The sequence below is a fragment of the Grus americana genome, chromosome 7 (genome assembly GCF_028858705.1).
Source record: "Grus americana isolate bGruAme1 chromosome 7, bGruAme1.mat, whole genome shotgun sequence".
Taxonomy (NCBI): Eukaryota; Metazoa; Chordata; class Aves; order Gruiformes; family Gruidae; genus Grus; species Grus americana.
In genome coordinates, this window is record NC_072858.1 from 24,604,336 (window position 1) to 24,624,777 (window position 20,442).

The 20,442-nt window shown below is 35.9% G+C and overlaps 1 protein-coding gene across 2 annotated transcripts in view; it reads left to right on the forward strand.

Moving 5' to 3' along the window:
* The window catches only part of ADK (adenosine kinase), a 294,428-nt gene that overhangs the window by 19,346 nt on the left and 254,640 nt on the right, over positions 1-20,442 (forward strand). For both annotated transcript variants that reach the window (XM_054832283.1, XM_054832284.1), the window contains exon 3: positions 16,373-16,426. In XM_054832283.1, the coding sequence (XP_054688258.1) occupies positions 16,373-16,426 (54 nt within the window). The remainder of the gene's footprint in view (positions 1-16,372; positions 16,427-20,442) is intronic.

Consider the following 20,442-nt stretch of genomic DNA (forward strand, 5'->3'; position numbering starts at 1 on the left):
TATGTTAAATTCTAATAAAGCGGGCAAAGAAATTCTGATTAACATGGCAATGATGTTTTAAGACTCCATAGAAACTCAGTACTGCTGACTCCTGTAAATACTCCAGTGTCCTGCTGTTAAAAGTTAGGAGACGGCATCTGTTTTATTGCTCCCCCTAGGGCACTCTTTTGCAAATATTTAGTTTTTGACATTTATCTAATGGTTAATGTATGAAAATAAATATCATCACACTGAAGGAAGTAATTTTGATCTGTAATTTCCTAAGTATGGGTATGGGTCTCCTGCAGTGTGCTACTAACTGGTCTGCAGCATTGAAAGTGGTTGGGTCATTACTGGAGATCCCAAGATGCTTGGTCATTCTCTATCTTTCCTTACTGCAGACTACTGTTGGAGGGTGATGGATTAGTTAAGCACAAACTTTACTAATAGAGCAATGTTGACATCTGGTAAGTTAAACTTTATTGTTTGAGGCAGTTTTAGTGCTTGCTGTGATGGAAGTGAAGAAGATGTACATATTTGATCTTTTTCCCACTCTTTGGATTATAATTCAGGAAGAGGTTTGAGAAGCAGCTAAAATGAAAAACATCTGCTTACATGCATTAAATTTAGGTTGGTCCATATAGCTGTGGCTTTAGCTATTCTACTGTGTGTTATTCTCAAGATTTTCAGTTTGTTACCTTTGCTCGTATCTAACAGAAGCCTTTGTAACTTCCCATAGCAAAAAAATCAAAACACCACTCATGTAATTAACTCTCATAAAGTGGCTGAGAGTCTAAATAGCTTTTACACAATCGGAAGTGATTCTTTGTTCACTAAACTCGGGTTTTTAACACAGTCTTAAGGCTCCAATGCAAAACCAGCCCAGAGCTTGAAGACTGAGAAAGACTAGTGGTGATTTTGTACTAGGAGGTTGCAGGATCAAAGAATGCACAAGCTGCAGATATGGACTTTTGCTGCTAGATTTAAGTGGGAGTAAAATCGCAGACTTACAGCTTTTTCAGTTTCAATAATGTGTTTACTTTGACTTTGTATGCTTCATCAGCCCTCTGGGACAGATTAATGGGGTTTCGTATTGCTTTGAGCTGGGGATCGTGCTGTCTGTACAGTGCTGAACGTATGGAAAGTACATAGTAATAACTTTAAAACTTGTCTCTGAAAATTTACCCTTCTTTTGTGTGGGGTTTTTTTTTGGAAGGTAGTTTACTATATAATGTTCCATTGTTTCAATAATCCTACTGGATTACTGGCTACTAAAACTATCTGTTGCATTGGCTCGTTTGGCAGAGAAGCTGAAGAGCTGAGGGTTCTTTATTATTGCCTTGTGTTTTGAGTTGTGTCTGTAGAATTCAATATAGTTTATCTCAGGGTCTGACCATAGAACATTGTTGAAACTCTTGAGCCAAATTGCATCATCTGACTGCTGGTAAATTATAAAAAACTTAAGTGTTTGCTTGCAAAAACTTAGGGTAACAATGGCTGTCTTTAAAATGGTCCTCTCAGCCCTAACATGCCTATAAATTTGGTAGCATTCCTGACAAAGTAATTAGAGCTTTCTGCAAGCCTGATAATTTCTCCCAGTGCATTTAGTTAAATGTGTAGTTTAAATGAGTGAAAGATTTTAGTTAAGCTCCATTTGGAAAAGGTTATTTGAAAAAATCTACCCTATGCAAGGATAAAGTTCTGCATGAGGAGCTGTGATGTTTTCAGGGTATACTGAGCTTGAACAACGATTCTAGAAGAGCTTGTAACTACTTATTTACCTGTAAAATAGAATGTTCATGAATAGGAAGTACTCCAGTCTTTGTTATTTCTTCTCTTTATTGCATGTTTTTACTGTCTTAAATACTTGCTTAGTAATAAACTGCAAATTATAACTTTTTTTTTGGTTATCCATTTCTTCAGAAAACTTACTGATTTAATAGATGTCAATAGAACATGTCTAGTTCTTGGATTAATTGTTTTCTTCAGAGTAACCTTGAGACACATGACACTCATGCACGCAGAGCTTATCTGTATTGTCCCTTCACTCCCAAGTAAAAATTTGTTTAAGAAAACTTTGGGAGTTGCATTACAAGGCAAATGATGAAATACTGGGCTCCATTTGCCTCCTCAATGCAAACAAGGAGCTTTAAGTGAAAGAGCTCTATGAATTAAGTGTTTCTGTTTTTAACTAGGCAATGATATTTAATAAGACCCTTGCAGAAGATGTCTTTGATGGAAAAAGCTGGGTTTCTCAGTAGAGAACTGGAGTCAATCCAAAACCAGATGGTAAAACCTTCTCTTTGGAAGTGGTACTTGCTGTTTGTATTGAAGAACTTTTCATCTTAGAGTTTCCTGATTGCACAATTATGAGATTGACTTTTATTTAGGATACAGTAGATAAAAATTGTGATTCATGTTCTGGGTGTAGTTGCAGGCATTCTACTAATTACTGGGTAATAAGATGTGAGTTTAATATCATTTTCCATTCCCATCTTGCTTCACCAACCTAAAATTTTTAACAGTGTAGGAAAGGCCAGAGGTTTTTCTAGTTACTAGAGTGATGTAGTGAAACAGTTTGATCACTTACGAATTGAAGAATAGAAAAGTCCAGTCAAAAACTAACAATTTTTTGTCACGTTCTCAGGTTTTTTTTTACTGTGGATGAAATTTATTTGTCATTTCTTAGAAAAGACAGCTTTCTAATGATAGCATCTTTGAAGTGATTGGAATACCTTCAGCTTTTAAAAAAACTTGAGTTTTTTAAAAAATCAGATATTTAACTAAATTTTAATGCTCGTTACTACTTGATTGTTTTGCTTCCTTCAGGTCAGGCAATTGGCAATGTCAGTAGCTTTTCTTCCAAGTTATATGTATCGACATGAGAGGTATTCTGTCCTTCCCTTGAAATTGAATACTAATTTTTAACTTTTTTTTTTTTTAGTAACTTGCTATTTCATCAGGCTATTCCTGAACAATGTGCCAATACCACATCAGTGCTACTGTTAACTGTAATCTAAGTTATGAGGTGCTTATGTTGCTCTTGATCTCAGATACTATGCTTGTGCTCTGCATCACATAACCACGTCCAGGCCTGCTCTGTGCTTTGCCTCTTCTTGTTCTCTTCCTTTCTGGAGCATTGGACCTGTGGTCTCTGCTGTAGCCACAAGGAGAGGGCGGAGGCAGTCTGTCTTCCTCTTAATTACTGGTGTTCTTGTTTTCCCTTAGTCATGGGATGGAGGAGGGTAAACCAGCTGTTTGAGTGCTATTTTATTTTATTTCTATTAGGGCAGAACCATCAATACTCCAAGTTACTGAAGACCAAGTCTCTGTTGTAGACTTCAGAATATCATGAAGCCTGTCGTTCCCTAATAAGTCTAGATTAAATGGCAGAGCTGGGGACAATGATCTTTGATTTTACAGACCCTTGATTCCCCCCTTAATAAGATAATAGAATCCTTCAGTGAAAGTGTCGTATGTTCTTTTTTTGTTTGTTTTAAAATTATTATAATGAGATTCAATGTTGAGTTCTTCAGTCAGTGGTGTAGGTGTTTGTGCTGTGTGTTAGATTCTTATTTTGAACCTGTGCCAAATCCTATAAAACAACTAGGATAACTCAAAAAATGCAGTCAGAAAAGCTTTGCAAGCTACATGAATTCATTTTAACAAATGAATTATCTTCATATTTTAGTTCTACTTTAAACTTGTGGGTTTATGTCTGTGTTGTTATCAGATGAAGACTAGAGAGCTATGGCTAAACAATTTTGGGTGCTTATTTTTCCAGCTTGCTCCAGTGATTTTTGGGTTTGTTCTTTTTCCTCTCCATTTTTTCCCTTGCCATGAAGTGACAGCAAAAGTGATTAAGTTTCAGTGCAGGAATCAGAGATGTACATGACAAAGCGTAAAAGGGGAGCATATGACTGCCTAATATGACAAGCTTTAACAATTGAACAGTAGTGAGAAGTTAAAGACATAGAAATATTATCATGGACTTTTTCAGTCCTTGTAGTGTTGAGGCTACTTCTTATTCTTTTTAGGCATTGGGAGCTTCCTGTTGGTTGGAAGATAGGTGATAAAGATCACTGTAAAATTATGCTGTCAATCTAGTCAGGAAGCCTACAGTCATCTTCCTTCATGAGAAGTGAAACCATGACTAAATTCAGTGCCCAACCCCTCCAACTAAAGGTGGCATGCAGTCTCAACTGTGGATATTAAGTTAATAGAAAAACAAAAATGGTACCTGGTGATGCAGATGTTTCAATCCCAGTGACTCTTATGTGTCTTCAAGCTAGCATACCTTATCTGTTCTTTTTCAAGACAAGAATCATAGTTACAATGTAAATCTTGTCATTTCTAATATTTATATGGACTTCCAGTAGAAGAGACAAAGTGTTCCAGAGTGTCATGTGTCTCTTGGGAACTTTTTTGTACAGTTTCTATGTGGAAAAGAGATGAAGACCTTCCCCCGAATCTGATTGCTGTAACTTCATTTTTGCATGAGTGTGTTTCAGTGTATTTCATTGAAGCTATTTTGGTTTTGAATTGTGCTTGTGATGTTATGTACAGTAGTACTAAATAACAACTAAAATATGAAATAGAAATCAACTGTTAGTTGGTCTACATTAGTGTAGTACAGTGTTTGGATGCGTATCTTGATTAGATGTGGTTTCAATTTCGATGTCTGTAGTATTTTTAAACTAGATTGCAATTCCGCGAGCTCAGAGTTGTTGGAAATCACATTTCAGAGGATTGTGGGCTGGGAATTAGCTATCTTCTTTACTTAGTGGCTGGGGGGGGGGGGGGGGAAGCTAATCTTGCCACCTTTGCAAAAGTTAGCCTGTGCAAAATCTGACTTCTTTCTTTAGCAGCTTTTGTGCTAGGGACATGGTTAGCATATATAAGCTAAGGCAAACTGTAGAGTTGTATCAATATATTCCACCATTCAAATACCAAATTAATTAAGATTAGTAAATTGCTTTAGTAATTGCTAGCTTTTTATTGTTTTGAAGGCACCAACTACAAGTTCCTGCTTTAGTTAAGAACATCTGAGATGTAGCTGATTTGTTTTCAAAAGCAGGGTTGTTTCAAGTTTTGTATGTAAATTGGGGTAAAAAGTTAATAAAAGAAGCCTGGCAACTTTACAATATAGGAGGATATGTTGAATTTCAAATTTTTGCTGACTCACAAAATCAGAAATGCTCAAAACACCGTTTTCTGCAATCAGCCCTGGGACAAGACTATTATTCATCCAAAGCAGGAAGCTCTTTTGGGCCATAAATGGCAGGAACTGTCCAAATACCTCAGTCCCTTTGTTCTCTGCCAGATCCTTGGATGTCTGGGCTTGATGTTGCAGCTACCACTGTGGGTGAAGGGTTAAGATACAAAACAGTGCCTATGGCTAGAGGCAAAAGGGAGGAACAGTTCTTCCCAGAAGCAGTAATTGCTGTTCTCCATATGTCTGATCATCTAGAGGTAGCAGAGCAAGGAGTTTATCTCTCAAGAGCTCTTCCCTGAATCTCCATCTTGGTATTGCTCCTTCATTTATTTTTTTTTTTAGGATGAAATTAAAATTTTCAGTGCAGTAAAGAAACCTTCTCTGCCATTTTCCATATGCTACGTTTTCCGATAAAGCTAATGCCTGTAGTGGCTTAGGTAAGTTCTTTCAAACATGGCTGGAATTTCACAGTAGCTGCAACACTTGTCTGTAGCTTGCCATTTGCTCTAGTCAGTGTTATAAATAATTTTTAGAGAAGGCAAATTAAGGCACATGAACTCCCTGACAATTCTCTGTTTAAGTTTCTGTAAGCTGAACTGTCGCGTAACAAGTCCTCAGATGCAGAGCCAGATGATTGAAGAGATCTAGCTTTTAGGCAGCACGAAGACTCATTTAGGTAGCAATAATAATATGGAATTGATACTTTTGCCTAGCCTGTCACAAACACAAAGACATCCATAAAGTTGTGTAAAAGGAAAATGGAGTACATCTTAAACTATATTTTTAAAACATATAGTTGAAAAAATTTAAGTGGTATATAAGACTCGCGGTTAGTTTCCTTATGATTTCTAAATGGAGCAATGCATTTTGTATTAAATATGATACACCAGTCTTTTTCTCTGTGTCCCCATGAATGATGAAAAGGTCAATTCTTAGCATTTTTAAGACAATATAGTATTTAACATCAATCAAGATGCAATACAGCCTCAGCACTTCTAGTATCCTCCTTTTGGAGGATTTTATTGCTTGAAAGTAATATTCTGGGCTGCCTTTGTGGTTTATGAGTTCTTCACTGGAGAATGTCGTTTGCTGTGTCTTAATTGATTTTATTGATGTGGCATTTCTTTCTATGTACTAGAGATAATAGAAATTCTATTGTCGTATTCTTTTAGAGATAGAGACAGAACAGATCTGGTATGGGGACAAAGTTGTAATTCAGTTATGAAATGTATTGCATGTTGATGGAGCCTAACACTGTTGTTTTATGTTTGCAAGTGTAATGTTACTGCCTTTGTTTGTCCAAAATGTTAACCTGTATTTTATTGTAGACGTAAAGCCTATTGAACTTCATCTTGACGCCTAAAGCACATTGCTTTACTAGTCTGCCTTCTCCTTAGAAGAAATGATGAAGGATTCATTTTCAAGCATGAAGAAGCTCAGCTGAGTAGCTGGCAGTGTTACTCATATATGGCATACAGAGAGTCTTTATTTAGAAGAAATAATTAAAATAATTTATAAATCTAGGCAGGAGAATCTCAGGGACATGTCCACAACCACACTACTCGGCCTTCCTTGAATGATAGTTTCTTACAATTTACTTTTCAAAGCAGAGTTCCTTATGCAGCAGCGAAGTATTTGGGGATTTTCAGTACTGGTGCTGGCAGGATCTAAGTAGAACTGGTACAAGTTGGTACGAACAGTAAATCTTAAAGTGATAACAACATCTAGGAAGAGAACAGGAACCCTTCAGTTTATTACTGTTTGGATTCTGTACATGTTACTTTTGTTGTTTTTTTTTTAAATATATTTTTATGCAAATGAAACTTTAATGCAGGATTGTGCAAGCTGGTTTGTGTTTATAATAAAAATGAATTCAACTACAAACCAATGTTTATTTCAGGTTGAAGAAAATTAGTATGTAAAGGTTAGGTTATGATTTTGGAACAGAAACAGTGCAAAATGGTATGATTAAAGAAATGGTTTAAATGTTGAAGGCTCAAAGGAATAATATTGAAAGAATATGTTAGAGCTCAATCTAGAAGCAGAACTGCCTATAGGTCTGCACAAGTTGAATTAATATTTTATTCCTTGATGAAGTCACTAAAGGTCACCCATTTCAACAAGTGTAATGAATATAGAACTCAGAGTACCAATTTCCAAAAAACTTTATGGAGTGTGTACAGCTTTTTAAGAGGGGCTCACAGTTAGATATTTCAAAAATTATTACTGAAAAAACACTTTTCTTTAGCTGTATACCAGAAGTGTTTAGATGTCTTAAATTTTTAGCTCACTAGTTTATAGTTAAGAAAACTGTTTTGACAAGGCCACTACTATACGCTTAAGTCCAGAGTGATAGGGCTGACCCTATTAAATGATCATAGTTTTCTGCACTCTGGTGATTAACAGGCTTTGAACTTTCCTGGCTTTCTTAATCTTTCTTAATCATTTAAACCTATTATTGTTTTGACTTCAATTTCAAAAGCCCTTTAAATCTGTCTTACAATATTAATAGCTGATTAAAGTCCTGATTTCTAACCATATTATCAGTGGGGAGTCTACCTTATTACACTGAATAATTTAGAAGCAACTATTTAGGAAAATCTTGATCAGTGGGGTGGTACTGGAGAAACCACCACCAGCAACAGCAACAAAAAACACCACTCACAAAACCAGAAAAAACTATACCTAGTAATGTTTATATTAAAATTAGTGATCTTTTTCATGCAAGAAATTGGGGAAACAAAATGCTTCTGATTTATGACATCAATAGCTGTATTTTTTCTTTTAGGTTTCAGGAGTGTAATTTTAAGTTAATTCTGTGTTGGAATTGAAATCCATCTTTCCTTTTCATAATAAGTATTGTGGTAAAAAAAATTCTTTCTACTAATATTTTTGGGATCCCTTTCACCCAGAAATTCCAGGTTTTTTTCTGAAAAACAGATCTGTGTAAGATGTGATGCAGCCAAACAAGACTTCAGTCATACTAGTACACAGGAACTGTGTACTATTAACTGGGTAAAAATGAAAACACCAGAAATTCCTCCATCGATTCTGCAAGATGGTCCTTCATTCTCTCAGCCCTGACATTTCTACTCCAGTAGCAGTGTTTAAAGTCTGGGATTTCTTTATAAATGTGATGTGTGGTTTGAGTTGGACTTTTCCTTAAGCAGATGCTTTTGTTTTGTTAAGCAACGTAATTCTCTGCCAGGACAATGCTACACGCTCTTTCTCTAGCTGGACCTGATTCTTTGTCCTTGATAACTGTAAAGTAATTAATTTTCAACAGTCTTCAGATAGAAGTACCTTAATTTTCTGTTGCTATTTTTTCATGTCTCTCTCCCATTACTACTTGTGTGTGCTTTACTCCTACTCACATTTCTTCTTCCCAAGCTAAATGTTTTAGCTACGTGTTTTTCTGTTTAAAAATGGAAGGGAATGAAATAATTAGTGAGGCTGATGGCTCACTCTGTTGTTGTTTTTTTTTTCTCATTTTTGTTCTGTTTCTTTGCTCTTTCCTATTTCTATATTAAAATAATTCATTGATGTCTTCAATGTTTGACGTAAGTTGGAAGCTCAGGTTGAGTTAGTTGCAGATTGACACCTGGTTTCCCTCTCTCTAATTTATACTCTGGGGGTTGCCTTTACCCCTGCCCATATTTTTATTCTTTTTATTTACCTACTTGAATCTGCATCTGTCTGTATTTTGAAGTTACTGTGTTTGAATGGGTTCATCTTACTGTCAGCTGGAATGTTCCGTTGTCACTACATACCCTTGCCAGTCTGCTGTCATCTATGGATTTCATCAGTAGCTACTGTACTTAACTCTGGATCACTCATAAATATGTGGCATAGTGTTGAGTCTAGTGCTGATCCTTGTTGAAGTCATTCTTAGATGTGCATTCTCTCAGCCTTAATATTTTCCAAACGGAATGTCTGAAAAGTCTTTTAGACAGTTTCTTCTTTTGTTGGTATGAGTGGACTGTTGCAGAACTTAAATTTTTCTGGAAGCAAGTTTTATTTGGGATTGTATTGCACTATCATACAATCCCTCTTTAAGCTTTCAGTTTTTCAAGTAAGAGATTCTGGACTTGCATTTCGTATTTGGCAATAAAGCAGTATTTACTGAGTAAGGATTTTTTCTAAAATTGTCTAACCTGTACAAGGTCATCCTAGAGTAACAGTGAATGATGATCAGCTGTCATTAAAACAAAAAATTAATGTAGAAGGGATCCCTGTTTTGCTGTCAATTTGAGGTCAAGAAAGAATGCGAAAAGATAGGTGGGACCAGCTGCCATGTTATGGAATAGGACAGAGGCTAAAGGGGAAAGAAACTTTGAGGGAATAGGAAGCATGGTGCTTTTCAGATGGTGAAGCTGGGAGACTATAGCAAAGCAACAGAGGAATTATGGAAAAAATGAAAAAGCAAATGTATTAAACTGGCAGAATAAAACCAGTGCAAGTCAGGCAAGAGACTGAGATTTTCAGGATATGAATCAAAGCCCTTTACTGTTTGGGTTTGTTTTTTTAAGGGAGGAGAGGTGGGGGGAGAGATGTCTTAAAACAAATATTTGGACTAGGATGTATGTAGGTGCCAGTTACACAAAACTTTAATTTTGGTTTAGCCGGTTGCATCTGGTCCATGATGAATTTGGCTGCTGAATTTATACATAAGGTGTGGTCTGGGTTGTGGTTTTTTGTTTTCATCTTGATTTAGAAAATGCACAGCTCCTAGAATCTGGCTTAGCAAGCTTAAAGTAATGATTCAAACAAATACAAGTCATGGTACTTAAACTCCATAGTTGTGTACATGAAAAAGATTACTAGGCTAATCAGAAGAGTAAGGCAACATTAGACTTAACTGAAATTTCTAAGCAACTGTAGCGTTGTCAAAAATGCAGAAATACTGCCTTGCTTTAAGTAGTATTTTACTACGCCAGGAAAAGCAGTTCGCTTATTGCCTTTTGATCTCTGTATAGATCAAGTCAGAAGAAATGAAGCTAGCAGTTATGGCAGGATTACTCATTCTGCCTGATAAATTGCAGATGGAACTTGAGAAACAGACTGACCTTCTATACCCATCCCCCATAAATCTGATGTGTTAGAAATGTTTTGGGAGCTTCTGTTGGGCTTGCTATGTGCATTGGTCTGTAAATGCTCATGCGGATGTACTGTTGTAGCAGGTTCACACATGGCTGTTTCTGACCTGAAAGATCTTGTGGGATGTGTTAACTGTGTTTGGTAGAAAGCAGTCAATACAGTCTGAAAAAGGACATGTGAGCACCAGTGTCCCACAGGCTGGTTGTCCTAGTTTTTACAAGATTAATAATTGAGAAAAAACAACAGGAAAAAGGGCTGCATTTCTTTTTTTAGAACAGTGAAAGTAGCCTTAACATCACTTGAAAGTTGACAGTTGAAGCAATGTAATTGCTGAATCATTCTGATGGAAACTTCTTTAGATTAATCTGAAATAGAAGACAACTATACTGAAGTCCTTAAGGTTTCTTAATGGCTTTGTTGAAAAGTTATGGAGAAGTGCTTCTGCAGAGCTCTGTCTTAAAAGGTCTTTTCTTTTATTGATGAAGCATAGCCTAGTATAGCATAAATTCTACTTGCCTTGTCCACTTAATACAACCAACATGCTTTAAATTTCTGTCAGAAATCGCACTCTGTTCCTTTTTTGATGACCTTTCTGCAAAGTTCAAAGAATATGTTGGAAATCCACCCTTTCATACATTAAATTTTTAATCAATCTGGGAAATATGTAAAACAGTTACTGCAGCAAAACATGTCAAGTATAATAAGCTTATGGAATAGCAAAGCGCAAGTGCATTTAAAGGGGCGCAAGGTTAGAGCAATGTACTGTGGCAAAAAATTTATATTTATTTGTATATCAAACAAGGCGGAGGAATGTCTGCACAAATATATGTTTGGAGCTTCCTAGGGTGCTTTACTGTCACAACTTTGTATTCTGAAATAGTTTTAATCCTTTTTTTTTTATGCTGACTATCCACATTGGTGGTTAATGCAAAAAAAATTCTTTTATCTCTAGTGTCTTGTTCCTTCAGAAGTATTCTTGAAAATATTTAGAAAAATATTACTCTACCATGTATACAACTTTGTGTACCTCTTTGTTTCTGGGTGATGGAGACTTTGTTGGCTCTTCTGGCCCAAGCAGCAGTGTATATGTCTATGCTGATTTTTAGTTTTATATCTGTGCAATTTTTAGCTATTGTTTCTATATAAGCTTTTGGTTAGTTTGGATTCATGTAAGAAGTTTTAAAGGTAAATGAATTTTGAAGCTATGAAGCTCTACTGCCACTTTTTAAACCTGTTTGCTCATCACCAGTTTTTATTTTGGGTCTTAGGACAGGTGAGTTTTACCAGCTTTTCAAGAAACTCTTGTTTGTAGAGCAGATCTGAACTTGATATTCATCTGGACGTTTTCACCAGTACACAGTAGGCTGTGTTTTCTTCTTAATTTGGTTAAGGCTTTGTAAAATTGAATGCTGCTTGCAGGGAACCATGCCTTACGGCTGTTTGTTACATTAAGAGCATTATTGTAAAAATGCTGACTATGGTCCAAGCACATTAATTTTCATACACTCTCATGAGCTGGGAAATAAAAAAGCGTTGAGTCGTGGGATTATAATTTCAGAAAGATCTTTAAAATGCATTGTACAAGTCAGCTAAACTTACAGGTTCTAGTATGCTTAAGAAACAAAAAGGAGACATGTAATGCTTCATTGGGGTTTTTTTGTAGCACTGTAACCAAATAGAATGTGTTTGTCAGAGTTGTACCTCTAGTTGTTAGACACAGTATAACTCTTCCAATTGGCCTTGGCATTTGGTGGTGGGTTTTTGGGTGTGGTGTTTTTTTGGTGTGGGGTTTTTTTTTGTATAAGAGTATATTTAGCTGTATATATAGCCAAATTTCCTTAACACCATTCTGGCTCAGAATGCCTGCAATAATCTTTTACTCTGGGTCTGTGCTACTTATTTTCAAGCTTGTGGAAAGGGCAAATATTTATGTAGTTGTGAATTTATCATTAAAGTTTTAGGGGCTAACTTCGATATTATGTATGTATCTGCATGTACATAAAATTTGGTTCTGGAAACATAACAGTTAGGAAAAAAGAAAATAACATGAAGTTCAGATCCAAGTTCTGATGGATTATTGGTTATGGTAGAGTTATTGGGTACAGTGAATAAATGAGGAAAAAAGGCAAAGTTCGGGAAAGCTTTGTCTTGGGAAGTTGAAAAAACATCCTTGAAAGGTACAATTCAATTATTTCAAGATTTTCTTTTTGAAATATATTCCCAGTTTGTCACTGTTCTGAAGTTATGGAATTAGGGATGCATGGGAGCCATTCAGATTGCCTTGCTCAGCAGGCTAATGTATCACTATGCCCCATTGCAGTTAAAGGACAGAGAGATGATTTTCTGGAGCATGAATTTAGGTTGAGCCCTTGTTTCTTGATAAAGCATAGGGGGATTAGCTTGCTCATTTTTCCTGGTAAGTTAAATGCCTAAACGTGCCTTTTTGTAACCAGGTTGGAAAGAATACTGCTTAAAAAAAATTATCTCAACGCTGCAGAGTGATGTAAAGCAGCGTGAAACTTCTCATTTAAACTACAATTAGAGGATGGATGATAGTATAATGATCTCTGTTAGCTCCTATCTGCAGCTAGGTCACTTGAGCTTTGATCTGAATAGGGTGTGTTGGAGTGACTATGATACGATGACATCTAGAGGTTAGACCAAGAACGTTGTGGTTTAAGAAATTCCATAAGGAACTGAGTTTGGGGAGAAAGCTGCTGTCTTCCGAAAGTGGAAGTTTTATCCAGGGTGCAATCAGCTTACTGGACTGTCAGAAGCCATTAGCTGCAGTGCTCAGAGGCTGGGGTGTGTGTATCTGGGCAGGCAGCTGCACTAGTTTGGTGGAAATATGCAGCTGTGCAGTGTGATAATTACTGCAGTTGGGGTGCTTTTTCTGTCCATCCTCATGATTGTGTGCAGCTGCCATTTTGAAGGGATGGCTGGAACATTGGCTACTCTTCCAGTAGATTAAATGTCTGAAGGACATATCAAAGTGTTTAAACATATCATTTTTGAAATGTACTACAGTTTGTTTTGACGCTTACCTATGATCCTGCTGTAGACTCTTGCATATTTTTATTTTTAGGTCCTTTTTTTGAAATAGGATCTTGAACACTGATGAAGAGACTGTTAATGTTTTGAAACTCTATCACAGTTTGGTGCTGCATAGTTGAAAAGAATAATCATTATTTAATGTGCTAGGATGTGTTGAACTTTGAATTTCACAGTGCAGAAAATAGGAAAAAGTGCTGTTGTGGTTCCTTCAGTTCCTTTGCCTGCTTCCATAGCACATTTGCTTCTCTTCTACTTACTAATTTAGTTCCAGGTATGTTAATGTATAATATATATACTGCTTGCTTGGATGGTTTTAAATGTCCTAACTTATTTTAAATTTTTTAACTGCATATCTTTAGGTTCGGTTTTGTATTTAGTATCCTTGGTTCCTAAAATGTTTTTTAGCAAAATCCTCCGAAGTCTAACCTTCATCAGTTAGGAAAAGCCAACTGGTGCTTATCAATCTTGCCTATGAAACACATGTTGGGATATATTATGTAAGCTGTTTGCTGTGCTAGTTGCACATTTAAATGTATGAAATACTTCAGCAGCTGTGTATGAAAGATAATATGCATCCTGTCTTTATGCATAAAGTACTAATAAAGATTTGAACTCTATGAGCATGTCCCTTTGTGTGAAATTTTCTTTGACAAGTTGCTATCAAAGCAACTTTAGGGTCCAAGGAAAAATATTTGGAAAATGCCATTTTCATAGTGAAAGAAGGGGGTGGTGGTGAAAAAGATTAGGTAAGCTAAGGTTCACCAAAGGAACCATTCTGCAAACCTTAGGGGTAGCAACTGTGTCACTCCCGCACCCCTCTGTGGTATGTCAGTAACATACCCCAGGCAAAAATCACACATCTGTTAAACAGCATTCCCATTATGTTACACGGTTTCTGTTGTAGCTGATTTTCTAGTCTGAATAAGTAGTGAAAAGTTTTATTTGTTTTTCTTTTCTCTAAACTTGGGGTTAAGTTGTGATTAAAAAAAAAAGTGAAGGAACAAAGAACTGGAAGCTTTAAAAAGCTCAAGTATAGATATTATTTCTACATCCTCAGCAGATAAAATTGTATTCAGTTCTAGCTGAAATAGTCTGATTTCTGGTCAGAGGAAAAGTATGCAGTATTATTTTTAGGGAAGAATGGTTGTGACTTTATGCAGGTATATTTTCTAATGGGCAAACTCATCTCATATCTCCCTTTACAAAATGGATTGCATATTAGCCAAGGATATATCTGTCTTATAGGCAGATCCTTTTAACAAATGACCTGATTTAATTTTAAGTAAGATTGCAAGTTGCCTAAGAAGAGTTAGTGTTCTTCGACCTCTGAAGGATGTTCCTTTCAGAATTTCCTGGTACCTCTTTGCTTTTTCTCTGATATATAAGTATTTGCTATCAATAAAATGCTTATTAAGATGAGACAAATGGAGATGTCAGGGAGGTGTAGCAGCATTATGAAAAGACTGGTATTGGGCTAGACCCTTTTTCATTAAAGAAAAAGAGCCTGATACTGTTCACTACAGAAAACATTGATTTGGAAATAAATGTAAGATCACAACAGCTAAAAATCTGTGGCTTCAAGGCTGATAGGATGGTAAACTATAAAGAAGACTTGGCAATTAAACAAAGGACCTGAATCTGCTATTGAACAGTGTGCTACAGTATAGTCTGCTTGCTGTGGGAGTCAAATGCAAACCTTGCATTTAGAAGGAGAATGTGGATGGTACCCACTGTATCCTGATTAGAAGTGACTCCATGAAGGATTTAGCAGCAAAGTGGATAAATGGATGCAAGTCAGTGTGATACTATGGCAAATAACCTAAGGCAGTCTCTGCATATGTAAACAAGAAAAATGGGTCAGTCAGTTGGCATCTTGTATGTTTGAATGCAGCACTAGTGAGCTTGAGAATGTGTCTGGCGTTGATGCTTGCATTTTAAATGGATGCTGAAAAAAACAAGTTTTGGAGAGTATGATCAGAAAATGCTCTAAGGAATAGAGAACATAAATTTTATCTATTTATTTGAACTAGAAGTCAGTTTGCAAGTTAGCTTGATTGTAGTTGGTTAGTGACCAGAATCTTTCCTCAGGAGGAGTAACTTATGGTTCTGCAGTTGACTGGAGCAAGGAACAAAAACAGACTGCTAAGGGACAGTGGGAACCTTCTGCAGTATGAGCAGTTAGCTGTTTGCAGAATTATCAAACGGACACTTGACTTCCAGCTGCTTATATTATGTATGACTGTCTTACAAACCAATTAACCAAAAAACCTCCAACCAAACCCCACAGAAAACCAGAGCAGTGAGATTTGTGGAATATTTTGAGATGGCAAAAGATTTTGCTCTGAGGCAGGAAAAAAAAGTGAGGTTGCTTTTTAAAGGTATTTCAAAGTGAGTGGCAGTGCAGCCTGCAGCATGACTAGTAGTAGCCTGTGCTGGGGGAGAACTGGATTTCTTTTTTCCTCTGATTGAGACAGTGTAGGCAACCTATTCTGTTAAATTACCTGTTAGGTTAATCTAGCAAAGAAAGTTTCTCTCAACATCTCGCTCTCATCAGAGGTTGCCTGTATGGACTGCAGAAATTTTCTTAAATAGCCCGTTGTTGAAGTACATTTTTTCTATAGAATGTTTTTTGGTATGGATTACTATTTTATTTGGTACATCGGGAAACACTACAACCGGTTTTAGTGTTCACATTGTCTGTATTCCTCACTGTTGTGTTTTGTCAGATGCAAATTATAAGTTCAATGTACAGTTTGTTATGAAGTCCGGTGATTTTTGGATATATAGCAAGCTGAAGTATCTGATATAATTTGAAGCTGTGATATAAAGCAAAAGTTTTGTGTGAAGTTAAGTTTACTTTAATAAATATGTATAAATTTTTTAGAAAACTTTGCTGTCTTTGCAATACCTGAGGTACCTGAATCAACAAATATTATGTAGTTTAATTTGCCATTTTGAAACTATAAAACTACATATTATGGCTATATTCTCAAAGGAGTAACTATGTGTTTTGTGTTTTTTTTCAAGGTATGGGCTGAAGCCAAATGACCAAATTTTGGCAGAGGAGAAGCACAAAGAACTGTAAGCTCTTTTATGGTGATATACATGCATGTTACGTGTATTTACTTTTCTATGTATGTACGTATCTTATTAAAGACCTGAATCAAAAATTTTGTGTTTTCTTAGCTTCTGCTCTTCAGTATTGTCTGCTGTAAATTACACAACTTGTCTGAAAACTAATTGTTTAAAAAAAAGATTTTAAAATTGTTTTCATTAATTTGTTTTAAAAATTCTTTTAACTGCAGTTGGTACGCATGCAATTTAAATGTCTGTGTTCATCCTAGTTGATGTTTTATGTATGACAGTGGTTACGCTAACAGCTGCTACTTGCCTGCATTATGTCTGTGTGTAAGTCTTTGTTTATATCTAGCAGAAATGAAAAGGAAGGGTTTTTTTTTTCCAGGTTCAGTGTTGACTCCCTATTTTAATTTGCCTACTCATGTCACACATCATGGCCATTCCCACCTTCACAAATTCTCATCAACACAGTTGGGCTGTGGTGTGGAATGTAGCTAAGAGTCACCAGTGCCCTGTCAGTTATATTGAAATTTTGCTTGTTTTAGCTAATCTGATTTTGTAGCCTAAAAACTCTTGTTCCTGGACAAAAAATATGATCTATTGTTGAATGGATCATTCTTTTGTGTTGCAGAAGTAGCAGCCATAGGAAGCTTAATCAAACATTGCAATAACAGCATATTCCATTAGTTTGCTCCTTCATTAAAGATGTGCCCAAACCAAACAAGCTTGAAGTTCAAATTTACTCTGATTTTAGATAGTCTTCCATGTTCAGGCAAAATAACCTTTATTTTTTTTATTTTGGCATGCTATGTACTAAAATACAAAATCTCTACAATTGAGTTCAAAGCAAATACTAGATACTGTGCATAAGCATGTGTATATATGTTTGGAAATGCAAAGTAAAAAGATGGGTAGGTATTGTCTGCATGTTATCTGGATATGGGGTAGGAGGGATTCTGAGTTTGTGTGCCTAGTTTTGACACCTTTGGTTTTTTGGTTTGTTTGCTTTTTTTAAATGATGATAGCTTTTAAAACAGCTACTGAAGTTCTCCAAGTTACTGACTTCTGAACTGTATACATGTTTTGAAAGTGGAGGGGACTTACCAGAGCTTGATATGCTTTCTGTGATGACCGATGAGTTCTATCAAGTGTTACTGTATTAAATGGGAGAAAAGTAATCACTAAATAAAAGATGGCACAATTGGAACATTCCTGCTCACTTGTATATGTAAGCATACAGGTTACATAAACGCAATACTATAATACTTTTTATTTCAGAGTTTAGTTTAAAAATTCTCTTGTTCTTAAAGGTCTTTATTATGTGAAATAATTATTTCCTTCATTACTGTTGTTTTTAATTCCTGCACATTAATATGGCTGACTGAAGAGCTATACTCTGTGCATGATCTCCAGTTTTCTTCTTGCCTCATTCATTCACTGTTTTCCATGAGCTGCCTGAAAAACATTCTATATGAATGTTGTCTTTGCCATCCCTCGAATCTGTATTATGTAACTGGTTTTTTTATGTTTGAAGATAGCTAGTTGGTATGAAAACTGTAGAAAATGCTTCACTTGTCAGCCCTTACATGTAATTTTTTTTGTTGTCTTCTCCATGATGACTAGTGGGATATTTATATAAAAGTTGTATTTCCAAATAAGATACAGATTTTTAGGATTACTTTCACATTTCTTCCTTTCAGGATAGAGTAGTGGGTATTTAGTTCCTTTTGTGTGCATCTGCATGCGTAGATACAAGAAAAACACTTTTTTTTTCTTTTCTCTTTTAAACTTTCAGCTCTTGCACATAATTGACTGTTTCTATTATTACACTAGCATAATTTTGCCTTATTTCATAGTACTCCCAAAAGACTTAAGCAGTTTATCCATGTCTAAGATGAGGTAACTGTTTCAGATGAATTAATATCCATAGCTGTCAGGCTTTTCTATGTTAATTGTTGATATTTCTCAGTAAGGTCATAAATTTCAAAGAGTATTCTGGTAACAAAGATTTAATTCCTTTGGAAAAAGAATTACTTGCTAAAAGCCTTAGTGATTGAATTAGCAGCCAAATAAAATTTCCTTGTTCTTTCATGGAAAAAGACATTTAACTTACATTTGTACATCATGGTAATGTACCTGTGACGTTAAAACTGCTTCAGCTCCAGGCAAAAGACAGGCAACAGTAGTTGCCTTTGATTGGTAGATAAGATTGGTTTTATGCAGAGTGCACTCTCTAATGACAGAGCACTTGTGGACAACATAATTATGATTAACCCATTAAATGTGTTAGACCATTTTAAAAGGTGTAAGGTAGAAGTATTAAAAGTACTAGCATATCGAGGGCTTAAACACAAGTTAAATGACATTACAGGTCTGTATTTTGGAGAGTACAAGTTGTACTGTGTACACAAGCTGTATTTGCACAATAAATACTGATTAAACTGAACCTTCTGATGTGAGGTATTTCATTTGAAATAGTTTAAACATACTAAAATCCTGTTTGAGCTTTTTTTAAGTATGTTGCATATTTCTTAAACATATCAGTAACTAATATGCAATTACAGCATAGTCACCTCTTAAATGAAGGACTGAGCACCTGTAATTAAATAAAATTCAGAAAAAAGTAAATATTTACACAAATTGGCTGCAAAAGAAATCTTTATTTGGTTTTTCACTATCACTACAGTAGCTCCTGAGAGTAGTTATATGTTGTTGGTTATAATGAAAGAGTTTGAACTTGCTTTTGCCATTGACCTTGGCATCTTGAATGTCGCTGGATACTTGACCGGGGAAAAACTCTCGTAGGTCAGTTGTCATGTTGTTTCAAGAGAGGCCTTTGAAACTTTTCTAATATGCTATGTGCTCTTTTTCTTGGACTGTGTTAACTGTATGGTACAGAACAGATTAAACAGTGTTGAACCTCAGAGCACTTCAGTCCTTCAAGTTAAATTCTCTGATTTAACTTAAAATGAGTTGTTAGATACTTAACTGTCCTTTTCTGGTATTTAGATGAGCCTTCATATTTTAAAGAAATGCCAGTTCTAGGTAATGGTGCAAGATAACTTACCACTAGGGTAATTGTGACTGATTTCGTTATAAAGTTATTCTTAGGTTCGGTGGCCTCATAACTAAGGTATTCTCCTGAACCTGTCCTAATGTTTTTAAGTCAAATACAAAGTTAGTCTCTTATGTATTCTTGTTCAGTGACAAAGTTCCTCTGCTTAAAATAATTTATCTTCCAGTCTTCGAAATGTCAGCAGCTTTTGTATTGACTTACCTAGTAAAGAAGACTTCTTTGGCATTCTTCACATGAATCACAATGATTTCTCTTACTGTTAGATGTCCTTCAGTTTCTTAGAGATCACTTCTATGTAACTGTTCTTCGTAAAAATGTAAATTTCATTCAGTAATGAATGCCTTATCTCCAAAGGTAATTGGGCCAGCTACACCCTGACTTGGCTTGATCTTCTTGTCCTTTAATCTTAGTTATCTAGAGAGAGAAGTACAGCCGCTAACACAGACTGGAGTTGATTTACAGGCATGGCATCATACTTAACTTCTATTTTAAGAGCTAAGGTATGAAAGATCACTTTTTTCTCTCCCTCCTGCCCCGTATCAGCCTTTCAAAATTGTCTTTTCATTAGTGTATACTTTTTTTTATCTTAAAGGAATTTGTTAGTACCAAAGTTGTAAGTTGGTGCATATATCCATTCTTTTCAGAATTCAGCTGTGATTATCCACCTCCCTTGCCCCGATCAACTCCTGAGTGCACATAAGGTGGAGGTTATTGTCCTGCAGCTCAGCCAGGGAATGGAATGTGTGGAGGCTCCTTAGCCTGCTTCCATGGAGGAGTAACAGATTAGTTCAAACCATCTGAACTGATGATCAAGCCAAGCATGCCAATGTTGTAGTGAATCAGATGAGCAATCACATTTGTTCTCACTGGTGAGTTTGTTATTCTGCAGTGAGAATAACAAAGATGGGGGAACAGTAGTATCTTCAGTGTGCACGGGTGTTTT